General features: G+C 49.9%; 4 protein-coding genes across 6 annotated transcripts; 1 reads left to right on the top strand and 3 right to left on the bottom strand.

Moving 5' to 3' along the window:
- Positions 1-359: 359 nt before the first annotated feature.
- On the bottom strand, positions 360-1184 carry FOIG_11769 (uncharacterized protein; the record flags this gene model as incomplete). The annotated part of the gene is made up of 1 exon (XM_031212349.1): positions 360-1184. One exon carries the CDS (start codon positions 1182-1184, stop codon positions 360-362), a length of 825 nt encoding a protein of 274 aa, XP_031057743.1.
- On the top strand, positions 569-2228 carry FOIG_11770 (uncharacterized protein). Its single transcript, XM_031212350.1, has one exon. The coding sequence runs from the start codon at positions 1426-1428 to the stop codon at positions 1756-1758; it is 333 nt and encodes a 110-aa protein (XP_031057744.1). The 5' UTR covers positions 569-1425; the 3' UTR covers positions 1759-2228.
- Positions 2149-5855, bottom strand: FOIG_11771 (uncharacterized protein). 2 transcript variants are annotated; one of them, XM_031212352.1, is made up of 5 exons: positions 5398-5855; positions 5105-5345; positions 3476-4837; positions 3180-3423; positions 2154-3126 (listed from the first exon to the last, which is right to left on the bottom strand). In XM_031212352.1, exons 2-5 carry the CDS (start codon positions 5281-5283, stop codon positions 2479-2481), a joined length of 2433 nt encoding a protein of 810 aa, XP_031057746.1. In that variant the 5' UTR covers positions 5284-5345; positions 5398-5855; the 3' UTR covers positions 2154-2478. The 2 variants fall into 2 exon arrangements, with proteins under 2 accessions (XP_031057745.1, XP_031057746.1); XM_031212351.1 differs by having other exon boundaries at positions 2149-3126; positions 5105-5855.
- A 92-nt stretch (positions 5856-5947) lies between these two features.
- FOIG_11772 (L-ornithine N5-oxygenase) lies at positions 5948-9714 on the bottom strand. 2 transcript variants are annotated; one of them, XM_031212353.1, is made up of 3 exons: positions 7909-9714; positions 7284-7854; positions 5948-7230 (listed from the first exon to the last, which is right to left on the bottom strand). In XM_031212353.1, exons 1-3 carry the CDS (start codon positions 8880-8882, stop codon positions 7159-7161), a joined length of 1617 nt encoding a protein of 538 aa, XP_031057747.1. In that variant the 5' UTR covers positions 8883-9714; the 3' UTR covers positions 5948-7158. The 2 variants fall into 2 exon arrangements, with proteins under 2 accessions (XP_031057747.1, XP_031057748.1); XM_031212354.1 differs by having other exon boundaries at positions 5948-7854.
- Between the last annotated feature and the right edge of the window lie 3341 nt (positions 9715-13055).

Here is a 13055-nt window from a genome sequence, read left to right on the forward strand (position 1 = left end):
AGTAAAGTTTCCAATGCCTGAAACAGGCACTTCAAGTGAGTGGCAAGATGCACATCCGGCATCCTCATTGATGGCGATCAAGAAACCTCTCAATAACAGATGCACCAGGCAGGAAGGCTTGCATGAGGAATCAAAGCCTCCAACTGTGCAGGCGATGTAAGACAACCCCCACAGCTATATTAATTCAGTCATATTTCGATATTGTGAATCCGAGCCTCCGTCAGACGATCCAAGGCACCAAGAGGCACGAAAATGCCATATGCTACTGCTATTGGTTGTGTCGTGAAAGAGGTAATGTAACTCTCCAGATTGTCGGGGTTAAGGACCATGCTACAGATCGTCTCACTCGGATTTTGGCATCAGAGATTGGTAAAATATTGGTCAGCCTTCTTCTCAACTTCCTGGGCATAGTTCGACATTCCCGCACGACCGGTGACGCCGTCCTCAGTGATGTAGTGATCGATCAAATCGGGTGACACCCACTCGAAATACACGTTTTTGACAGTGACCAGAGAGTGGGGAACCTCCCTCACAGCTGAGCTGAGGTCTCCCCAAGCTTGCATAACCTCGCATGAATCGTTTTCCTCCTGACCTGGCGGTGCAAAAGGGAGTACCTTCTCTTTCTCTGACAAAATGACAATCTTGGCTTTTGGAGACACGTACTTGGCTGTCAGAACAACAGGCAGAGAACCGACTTTGTTGCTAACCGCGGCTGTTTTGTCGATCAGATCCGCTCCGATGAGCACAATATCTATGTCCTTCGCTGCGATGCCAACACTTGCATCAGTGTGGATTATCAAGCGGGTCTTGGCCTTGGAATTGTTGGCGCATGAAGCAATTGACTGTGCCATCTTGACACCTTCGAAGAGTGGTCGGGATTCGAGCACATGAACCTCCACAGGTCGCGAAGTATTTCCCATAACGTGAGTGATGGCCGAGGTGATAGTTGAACTAGAGGAGAGGGTAAGGATCTTGAGTGGTCCGCCCCCCGATAGATGCTGCTCTATGAAAGCCTGGAACATCGCGCCAGTTCTTGAAGTGGTATTCTGTCGGTCGCGGGCGTAATCCCCCAAGGCTCTGACGGTATTATCGATCGAGCTCTTATCTAGTGGACCGCTGGGTGGGATTCCGTCTTGAACTATGTCCAAAGCCGATAGAACAACACCCAAGATAGACGCGCCCATACTTTCTCGCCCGTTCTTCCACAGGTGCCATCCCGCAAACCTGATATTGTTCCACCACTGAACTTGATCAGTGGAATCGAGTTTCTTAATAACATCGATATAGGTATCGAGAGCCTTCGTAGCTAGCTGGCGCGCTCCGCTTTCGTGATCTTCCTGCAGAGCGACCAAGCCCCGGCTAAGCGTGTTGCCTGCCACTTCGCCCAAGTCAACGTTGAACCACACCCTTCTAAGACTCTCTAGGATGCGCGGAACGCCCTCGAAGTCATCTGAGTCGTTGATTGCGTCTGGATCGAACCATTCGTACCCCTCATGCTCCCAGTCAATTTTGATGCCAGCCTCACCGCGGCCACCGTCGCTCCCGGATTTGAGAACGAAACCGAAGGGGTTGACAGTCCACTCTCTCCCAATAGACTCATCAGCGAACGAGAATGGTTTGCCCTTCCGAAAAAGGCGTAAAGAGTCATGCGTAAGAGTTGTTTCCTCAGCAAGTTCCCTCCAGGCTGTGGCAAGAGGATCCGCGTCAGTGTCATCTACACTTCCAGAAATGCCTGCATATTTGTGCCTTAGTATGTAAGCACGGGTTCACTGATAAGGTAATACACTTTGCTTACTGATATGTATTTACGTGACCGCTCCGGCGGAAGAGAGCGACCTGGGGTTTCTTGGCCTCACCGTCAGCGGGGAATCTGAAGATGAAGCTTGTCGCGACGTCTCTGTGTTTGAGAGGTGCCATTCGTGACGAAAGACTGTAGATCTTGGACGGTCAAAGATGACAACGCGAGATCAAGTGCATGCCGCGAGTCGTTTCGGAAGCGAAAAGATGAGACTTTGGGATGCTGGGTAGGATTTTCGTGGGTGAGACAATTGGTACCTTACGCATGGGAACCCAAGGGAGGAAGGAAGATTGCGAGAATACCACATGCTTCATCACATGACTGTCACACGTCACTCTCCTCAATTACATCAAGACAGAAGCGATAATTATGAATTAAGTTACCAGGAATATCCTTGTCTCTCTTATCTCCATGTTTGAATCCGATCATATTCGTGGGGAATCCCAATCTGAACCACGCTTGGGCCGATAGTTCGTTCGCCATTTACCATTAGAGGACATTTAATTGTCCATCATCAACACCTAAATCATCGTAACTGCATATCCTACATTCAAATGCCCCTTGGACAGTCTCTCAAATATTCATTAGAAGAAAACCTCAAAAGAATCAACTTTTGTTCTGTAATAAAAACACAATGTCAGTCGCCAACTTTTGTTGCTTACAGGGCGCCCAACTCCAACTCAAATGAGATACCCATTATTAGATTGCCAATCGACATCAATCCACGAAACCAACTCATTATATAATATGTGGCCTTGATCAACAAGGATAGGCTGCTGAAGTGCCTCTGATGTCAGCTTGTCTGACCATTGCTGTCCCATGTCAACATGTGTTCGATTTGCGATCGGATCGTAGGTTGTCGTAGTCTGTGTCATGTTGACGGAACGTGTTGCAGTGCTCATGTCAACAGGGATAGGAAGACGCTGCACAAGAACGCGAAGGTCCCGAAGTACCGTGGCACAGTCCCGACCGTAGTTGCTACCAACTCGACTCTCATCCTCGAACCTCCCAATCACAAAGTCGAGGTCAAGTGACCGAGCCTTTTCACTCCGAGAAGACGGGCACAGATCCTCTACCAGCTGCTGTAACATCAATACTATGGCAGCGTTGAAAATGAAGTGAAGGCCTGCTTGGAGTAGCTTTCGAGGATGGTTGACAAGTAGGATCTGTCGAGCGAGCTGAATATTGTGTTCTGCTGATGCTATGCATCGCTTCAGTAGAGGGAGTTGTGGATGTGAACTCAAGGAACATTGCCGCGAGACCAGCTTTTCCGCGAATGATTTCTTAACCAAGGCGAAGAAAACGGGGCGGATAGTCAAGATTATTAACTAAAGGACATGTTAGCCCAGCCCCAAAAGACATTGAGAAATGGAGAAATTACCTGGTTGTAGTGCATGTGCAGCAAGCAAGTGGCTGGGTCATCGCTCAACCCGTTACTTGCGAGTTGCACCGTAGGTGGGAGTTTTAGACACCACTCGTCGAGCATACTGATCTCCCCTTCGAGGCTTCTCACAGGTCTTGCGGCGTCTTCTGAGGGGGAAATGCGATATGTATTACACACGATATGGCATGATATCCGCGAAAGCTGGACATGAGCTTTGAGACCATCTGCTGGAGGCATAGACCTATCGAATGAAGTTAGTCAGAGCGAAGAGGCATAGATGGGGGGATACCTACGGAGCATCGCAAGGAAGCGGTAACCGAATTGCGTCGTCCATGATGGTCGGGGGTCTCCCCATGAGGCAGCTTAAATAGCGATCCAATACATAAAGTGTCCAGAATACGCGTTTGCCACTCTCGTCAAGCCAGCCCCTATGTGCGCCGTGCATGATGCTGATATGCATAGCGTTGCTCACGCAGATATATGCGGCATCACGGCGATTCATCTCTATCAGGTAGAACCCCATCAATGTCAACACCGATACTTCGTTGGGCGTAAAGCGTGTAATGTCAAGCGGGTTCCCTAGGAGCATACGGGCCCGGCTGAAGTAGTTCTCACTGAGATGAGGGTCTATAGAGATATCCTGAGGCGGCATAATCATAGCTTGAGATACCACAGCAAATGCTGTCTGATAGAAAGCCAAATGACGGCACTTGGCGAGACGCAAGTTTGTCGAGTCTCGTTCCATGGAGGGGATTGTCGGTGCTGAAGAGAGATCCCCCCACCAGTAGATTCCTCCACTTGGCCAATGGCAGTTACCGTCTTGGATGAAATAACGAAGCTCGGATAGCATTGAGTCCATCTCTGGGGGTGTAGGAAACCATGTCGGGTCAACCTCTCGATCATGCAAAGGTCGCGAGTCGTAGGTTTGGTAACGACCAAGACTTGACAAGAATGCACTTCCATCAGAGCCTGGGCGCAGACTTTGATATGCAAGAGGCAGAACTGTAGTCATGAATTCCTTCAAGTAATCAAGGAAAGTTGCGCCACTCGTCTCACCCAGGAAACGAGCATAGCCGTCAGGGTCGTGTAACAGACGACCTTCGGTTGAGACCAAGTTCTCTTCATCATCCTGCCGATTTTGAAGCGTCGCCCCAGGATGTGATAGCTGGATAGAATGTGTTCGTGATAGTCCATAACTGGGTTCCTGTATTCGAGTATCTGATAGCTGAGCTTGAAGATGGAGATGAGGCGGTTGTTGCTGGAATTGTCTATGTATACTGGGATATTGAAGCTGAGGAAGCTCAGGCGGCACTCGCCCGATATGCGCTGCTGCATCTATCGTTGGCGTTGTCTGTGCCGCTAGACTAACGGCCGATGATCCAAGGTCATGGTTAGAGGCGGTCCAACCAAGCAAATCTGAAAGTTCTTGGCGGCTTGCGGAATCCGGGACGGCATTTGATACAGCTGCTGGGACAGTGTCTCGAAGAACGCGTTCATAGAGATCGACCTTGTGTTTCAAATCCTCGAGCTCTGAGCGCGTGATGCTCACCTTCTCAACAGGCAGAGGATATATGCAGTCGCGTGAAGAGGATTGGCATTGGCGACACGGATGCTCACCAGAGCATCTGACTCTTCTCACATTGCAAGCATTGCACCTTTTCAGCGAGACGTGTGTTAGATAAAGACGCGAGCTTTTATGATGATATGATTGATAAGTCAGTGACTTGAGGGGGGAACCTCAGTCAAGCTTGACGTCTGCCGAAACGCAGGAATAATTGAGTATAATTGAAGTGGAATTGATACATCGATAGATGGTACATAAAAGATCAATATAAACAAACCCATTGCAGGATATATCGATTGAATAGCTACAGTAGTGTGGTACTGTAGACGGGTAGACACATGGAAACTAATCAACTTACGCTGTAGCGACACGCTTGCGATGCTCGGGAGCAACCTTGTGCCGGCGGGGATTGACAGGAAGCCGTCGAGGAGTATGGGAGGCAGAGGCAGAAACAGAGACAGAAGCCCGAGGTCGAGCCGATTGTGGTCCAGTTGCATTCGTATTCGCAGTTGGGCCAGAGTCGTCGGGCTGCTTCATGGCTTAGTCGTTCGTGAGTTTCCGTTTCCAAGAGGAGAACACTCGTCGTTTACTCTCAGAGACTGAGAACCAGTCAGCCCCTGCCTGCTAAGAACCTACCAAGAGTGCTGTTACCAGTGCTAGGTTAGTACCACTTTAGGGGCCGCCGCTCAGAAAAGATTGCATTGGATGTCCCCCACCCGAAAGGATTCTCATAATACTGTCCAAGCAAAGATGTTCAACCGTTGGTGCGGAAATTTGGGAGGGAAGCCGGAATCAGTCGATCAATTATGGAGATTTCATATCGCCAAAATAATCACCTCGACCTGGATCGCCTCGCTTGCGGCACGGTTCGTTGAACCCTGTAGACTATTTCGACTGCTGCGCTCCGCTCTGCTCTGCCTACGGCAATGTCCCAAGCAACAAGGCCTGCACAGACTTGACTCTGATTTTAAGTTCTGTTCACGGCTTTTCCCTCCAGAGAAAGACACTCTCAGACTTCTCGGTTGGTATGCCCGCTGTGTGTATGTATTATCAATGTGCATGCTGACACATGGTTGATCTCTGTTTGATAACTCCAACGCTAAGCCGAGGTAGTACTCTTTAACCTGCATGGAATAAGACGGAACAACGTCGCTTGACAAGGGCTTGCAACCTTGTCAGCTTCATCTCGAGACTCGACCGTTGATTGCTTACACAAGCAAAACTCTTTACCTCCTGCACAAAACTCAATAGGGGAACTCGTTGAGCGTCAATAGCAGTGATGTTGTTGGGCTATGCTTTTGATGCATACCTACCATGCTTAGACCTTTTTATGCGTGCCAAAAACGACGACCCTTGTTGTAAAAGATCTTGGCATACTCTTTGCAGTTTCTTTACATTGCTAGTCTGTCCTGCATCAGTGGGCAACTATAGACCACAAGGGAAGAGAATCTGTTTCTCAGCAGGTGGGTGTGTAGCCAAATGCTGGGATGACCGGCCCGCCTTTGCATGGCATCTCGACAGCGTGAAACTCTTACAGCGGTCTTTCCGAGATATGAAATAATGACTCAACATCAGCGAGTCAATTTCAAGTGAAAGCATGGGGGGCCTCGCTGTTGGCTGGAGCAAATTGTAAGAGGCCCGTTCAAGCACAAGCATGTCATGCGCTTCCATATAGTCCTCATAGCTCTGCCTAAAAGATGACATTGCCGGCCGGGCGATTCCCATCGTTATTGCCAATTCCAGAGGCTCACTCCGTTTGGTGTAACGGAGATACTACGTTTAACGGTCAACAATAACACTTGGTGCAGAGTTGGCCAAGACTATGAAGTCATCCCGAGTACTGAATCTTACGGCAACTATCCCACGAGGGAGTATCACTGGAAATCAAAAACACAAAACGGGCAGTCGATGGACTGGAGTTCGTGAAATGGGCGACATGCAGCGTGATGCCGACTTATATCGGGCGGTGTTAAGCCCTTGATATTAGGCGCAGTACCCGAGAAGCGGCCCGTAACAGTGTGTTGGAAATGTGGCAACTTGAATAAGCTTAAGGAGACATACCAAAATGAGGAGTTGCGACCTGTCAAGAATAGCCGCGATACTGAGATGTGACAATGGATGCATGGCACACAGAGAATGGAAATTGGAAATTGTAAATATTTTTTCAATGCCCTGGTGGGGTTCTAACAAAATCTACAGAACACCAAAAGAGATAACTGAAATCCAACTTTTGTCTGCTAATTCGCAGTATGTACTGCAAACGATGATGACGATAATAAATAACAGAGGATATAGTAAATAAAAAATGACTTAAGCGGCAAGACTGCTCTTTTCAGTCCAGTCAGCTATTTTCGCTGCCCTTGCAAACCCATTACAAACGTAGGTATCCATTCATTCGTGCTGTCATAACATTTATTGCTTGAAAATAGATTGAACAATCTCGCCTGAACGAGTGCCCAGGACGGAGAGGAGGGTGTCGCTCAGCTAGAGACAATGTTAGTATCTATTGAATGAACAATTCACGGTGGATCACTTACCCCGTGAGTACCCTCGCAGCAGCCCTGCAGCCAGACGCCAGAGTCGTCGGCAACAGTGCCAGGGGAGAACTTGACTCGGTAGTCCCTTCCGACTGCCAGCTTACGCTCGCCATCTTGTGTCTCGACGTTCCAGCCGTTGACACCCTTGGGGGACTCGTTGCGTCCCGATACGGTCTTGGGGAGCATTGTCCAGGCGTCCTTGAGCATGTCGACGTGAGCGCTTCGCTTGTAACCGGTAGCAGCAACGATCAGATCAACATCAAAAGTCTCCTGGTCGACGAAGCCATCGAGAGGACCATCGTTCACGCGTTGGACCTTGATCTCGAGAGCGTCACCCTTGGTGTCGACGCTGGCAATCTCACGGCCAGCGAGAATTCTGTGGGGCCACTGTGTCTCATCGTCGCTGATCTCACGCTTCTGGTCATACATCTTCTCGAAGAGGTGCTCAATGAGCTCCAGGCGAACAACACCGTAGTTGGTGGCGCGAGCCTCAGTCAAAAGAGTCTCACGAGCCCTGACAGATCGTGGCCACAGGTTGTCAATGTACTCGGGGTTGAAGATGGAGTTGACGCTGTACGTCATCGTCAGCAGAGGTTCCTATAATGAGCAACTGTGCACAACTTACAATGGGGAGTCATCACTGGGGCGCAGGAACTCCTGGCGCATGATAAGGTAGGTCTTGGAGTTGGGGTACAGGTTCTGGACGTTGTTGAAGATCTCGGCGGCACTCTGGCCAGCACCGATAACAGCAACGCGGTAAGGAGCGTTCTGCTTGGCTAGGATCTGAGGGGCGTAGTTGGCGAATTGAGAAGAGTGCAGGACACGAGGGTGCTTAGCAGGGAGGCTCTTGGGGAGCGAAGGCTGGCCACCAGCAGCAACAAGGACGTGACGGCTGCGGAAAGATTGGACCTGGCCAGTCTTGCCATTGCGAGCCTGAACGGTGAAAGTCTTGACGGCACCGGCCTCCTTGCTCTCGGGGGAGATAGAGAGAACCTCGTTGTTGTAGCTCACAACATGGTCAAACCAAGAAGAGCACCAGCGAAGGTAGTCTTCGTATTCAGTACGGGCAGGGAGGAAAGTGCTCAAGTTGGTAAAGTCAACGAGGCGACCCTGACGGTGGAGGTAGTTAAGGAAAGTAAACTCAGATCGGGGGTTGCGAAGAGTGGCCAGATCCTTGATGAAGGAGATTTGCATCTTGGCTCCAGGGAGCAGCATACCGGCGTGCCAAGCGAACTTGGTCTGCTTCTCCAGGAAAAGGACCTTGGGAGCTGCGCCATCAGGGCGAAGCTTCTTGCCCTCGGCGATGGCATCGTGAATAGCGACGGCTACAGCCAAAGATGCGGGGCCGAAGCCAGCACAGATGAGGTCAAACTCAGAATCCGCAGGAGCGGACTCGAGATACGGAGATCTCTCCTTGTGAACTCGGGGTCCATGGCGGGCAACAGGAGCAGCTCCGTTTCCGTTGCTGTTGCCGTTGACATGACCGTTGTGGCCGTTAGTAATACCGTTGGTGCCATTTGTACCGTTGTGACCGTTGGTGGTACCGTTGGAGACCGGGGCCTCGGAGCCGTTGAATGAAACCTCGCTGTGGGGTGACATGATGACTGATTGCTGTTGAAGAGGGGTATATGTCTAAAATTGTAATAGAATCCTTAAATGCAGGCCAAATTTTATAGCACAAACTTTGTGTCTATGAAACTTGGCGTATTGAAAGTCGTGACGTGTGAGAAACCGGGAAGAGGTCCACCAAGTGAATGGGAGGCTGTGAGGAATAAAACCGGTTTGCAGAATCTCTTATTCCTTCTCTCGAATCAGGTATTACTCAATCTGGTCAGTATGGTGCACAGATTGGAAAATTGATGCAGATGAGCTTCAGATAATGGATGAAAGGTCGAATGAAGCTTCCAATGTCCGGATTGTGGTAGAGACAAAAGTGACACTATCAGGGTCTAACTCTGAAGAGATATGTTAAAGAGCTTTAGGTAGTACCACCGAGCCTTGGGAGAAGCTTCGTCAATGAAGATAGAAAGAACAGAAGAACGGAGTAGTTCCGAAAGACGGGGGAGATATGGCATTTTGTAGTTCAGACGGGGATGGGATCTACAAGCTATTTCGTCGGTCCCATATTGCGTGCCAAACTCTTATTCGGAGTCAAACTAAGCTACAGACCCTCAAAAGAAGCAAGCAAGAAAGTACAGTACATACAAGCTCACGGCGAAGCTGTAGTCGAGCGAGGTACACTGCATTACATGACGAGACGCCTGCTGGCGCTGGACACGCCTCATTAGGTACATGGAGGAGGCGGATACGAGTACATGGAGGTTCTCCATGGCTAATACAACCTCGTCAAGCTCGTACGTACATACTTGGGGAGGTACATTTGCGATGGAGCCATGATACATAAAAAACCCTCCATGATGGAGACACTACTATGCTGAGCTGGGAAGAACACAACTAGCTAGCCCACTGGAGACTGGGCTTTTGCTCTCAGTGCTGGTCATCCTGGGCTGGGCTGGGCCGAGCACGGCGGCCAAGCCAAGACGTGGAGCCGCGGTTGCCAAGCAAGCAAAAAGCATAGCGAGCGGCAGAATGGAAGCCGGGTCAGGCCAGAAATACAACAGAACGTGAATTAGATTGGTGACGGAATCCATTGCTGTTAACGTCAGTCAACGTGACTCTGGTTAGTAGGTAGTGAATGGGACCAGGACTAAGCCCAAGCCTGGGCCCTGTAGAGGGTGGGATCGGGAAATGGTGGGGGGTGGGCTAAATGCCCTGCTGCAGAGAAAACACCAACTTTTTCGAGCTTTAGCTCGGAGGGGTCCTGTAAGCCATTTTGGGCTTCTATTTTTTATTTTTATTTTTTTCGGTTTTCGTGACTGTTTCAGTTTCTCTGTTGAAGCTTTGCCTGTGTTGGACCTCGTGAAGTGGGAGAACGAGCATAGCACTCATATACCAAACCTGCGATATTCTCATCGTAATTCTCAGGACTCATGTTGACCCTCGATCAACTGAAGCAGCGATCATCATAAGAGTGTTCCAAAGACATAGACACAGCATGGTTAAAGGATTGCCTCATGCAGGCCCCGTCTGGGCTGGGTTCTGATGGTTGTGTCAAAACTTCAAAGGCTCTGTCAGCCGCTGCATGATGGGCGACACGATGCAATAAGACGACAGGCTAGGCCAGTCATCGGACTGCAAGGGATGAAAAATGGATGGAAAATGTCGCGCAGTCAATGGCTCTGCGGCCTAATCCTCCACGTCCATGGCCGCGGCGTGCCTCGTGGACCCTCCTCGTGGGACTTCATCAACGCCGTGAAGTTCCGTAGCGCATGAGTGAACTTCGAGGCGCCACTGCCCACTCATCATCTCCGAGCAGTATCACACTGGCTTGCGGGTCTAACGAGAGCTTCCCAACTAGCCAACCCGTCTCGCAAGCCCCCAGCGTGGAGGGACCCTCCAGGGATGCGTGGCGGCGTGGGTTGAGTCCGGCACTCGAGGTTGAATGAGGAAACGATGAGCATCAAATGGGCAGAGGAAAAGACCATGAGCAAGGGTCGAAGCATGTTAACAGGATACCCATACTCGTGGGTGAAGCTCAAGCAAAGTTTGTTTTTAGTTTATTGATGGACGATGATGATCGGTCTTGGAACCTTCCTATATGGACGAATGCCGTAAAAGCTTAGGCCTTTCGCGAATGGCAAATCGATGTATGTTGACATCTTTAAATCGAGAGTGTGATATGTATGCCAATTACTCGGCTTGAGAAGTCCCCTAGTTCGACCTCATCCAGAGTCTGCGGACTCGAACTACTCTTTGACCCATGTTCTCCTCCGAACCCTCGACTTGTACAATCTTCTACCCGGTGTTTTTCTTCAGCTTCATCTCTACAGGCGGGGTGTTTATGGCCACTTGCGTCTCAAGACGGTGGCGGGAGGAAGTGGAGGTTCCTGAATTACGAGCAAACTAACCAAGGATCCCCAGTAAAGAAGCGTAAGTATGGACGAATATGATGCGACGTCGGCGATGATCTTTGGTAAAAGATCAGATAAGATAGACATGGTAAAACAGTGAGCAAGCTTGGCGAACTCTGCAAAGGTTGACGCCGCTGAGCAAGGATCAGACGGCCTTACTACTGGAAATATGCTTGCCATCCCAGCTGGCGTCACAAAAGGTGGAAGCAGCCGCAGTTCAAAGTCCAGTTCATTGCTTGCTAACTGGGCCGATGCAGACCCTTGAAGACGCTACGCATTTTTGTTCTGTGGGATCGAGGCATGGGTTCGAAACGTCCAGTCTCGCCTGGGCCGATGACGGCTTTCTGCAGCCCCGTCACCCAAGCTCTTTCACACCGTTCAGACACGACGTCAATCCATGGGTTGGGGGCAGAGAAAAACTTGACCAGCACAGGCACAGGAACGCAAGAGTGCGGCGAAGAACGGCTTTGGTTTGGCGGCGTCCACGCCAGAAGAGCCGATCACTCGAAGCCTCGCAATGTCGTTCGACGAAAAGGAGGAGCAGTTCCGCAGAGAAGATGGGAGGGGGTTGGCAAAATGCTGATGATTGGAGTGTTGATGGGCGACGAACATGTTGGGCTCCATTGTGGAGATGAGGGAATTATCTGATGATCTGATAAACCGGATCTGATAAGATCTAATTAGCCAGCTTACAGTAGCGTCGCACACCAAGCTCGAGTTGACTGGTTACCGACCTCCGAGCGGCCCAGGGGTCTTTTAGCACCAGATGGCCCTGGTGCTTGTGCTCACAACCCCTGCAACTATTTGCTGTGTTTTTTCTGCTTGGGGACAGGTACCGATCGAATGAGCGCGAGCAAGCGGAGGGCAATTGTGAATGGAAGAAAAATTTTCTTCTCTGATGAACAGAAGCTTATCCTTATTGGAACAAGGCACAGGTTTCTTGACCTATAAGCGCAAGGACTCGGCGTTAGATCTCCATCGATTGATGAGCTGTCTAGAGCTGCATTTACTAGCAGGGTCCTACGCCTCTGGCAGATAATCGGGCTAGCGGGTAATGATTTTGCAGTGAAGCCATCGATTGACTGATTGATTAGATGCAAATGCGCCGGAGAAGGCTTCACAGACCGATAACGGTGCTTTCCGATATAACCCATACAGCATGGATACGCCAGCATCGATGTTGCAATGACAGAAATCATGGAGAGCAGATATGCAGCCATGGGACGACACGACTCTGGGAATACCCGTAGTATGGCTCGATATGATCGGTAAAACCGTAAGATGATGCCAATTGCGGGTGACGATGTTGCTTTTTCTTCGTTCTGTTGGACCCCTGTTTTCGTGATACTTTTCCATGCTGTGATCTAGAACACCAAGCCAACGCTCCGGCAGTACCTGGTCTCACAGTTGGTTCGTACATCAAAGGATCTCGTACCCGTTTGCGATCCCGTGTCCGAGGGTCCAAGTAGTACCTACAGTAGCCTCCCTCATGTCGTCAAATTATCCCAGCAATCGTCAGTAGAAACCCATGCCACAACCAGGCACCTTAAGCGCTTCTGTCACCATGCACGTGAGAGGCAAAGTTTGTCCATGAGGAAAAGCAGAAATTTACGGGCAAAAGCACTATTCAGCACAGTGAGGGAAGCCGCTTTGCCTTGCCGAAATCAGACTACAATGATACTATGACAATGCATACTCTAGCTGAAATTTGAACATGGGAATGAATGCACGTGAAGCATACGAGGTTCGGTCAAATTCGAATGGTGACTTTCTGCACAATGAGCGTGTTAAGTTTGCAGGT

The sequence above is a fragment of the Fusarium odoratissimum genome (genome assembly GCF_000260195.1).
Source record: "Fusarium odoratissimum NRRL 54006 unplaced genomic scaffold supercont1.23, whole genome shotgun sequence".
In the NCBI taxonomy this organism is placed as follows: domain Eukaryota; kingdom Fungi; phylum Ascomycota; class Sordariomycetes; order Hypocreales; family Nectriaceae; genus Fusarium; species Fusarium odoratissimum.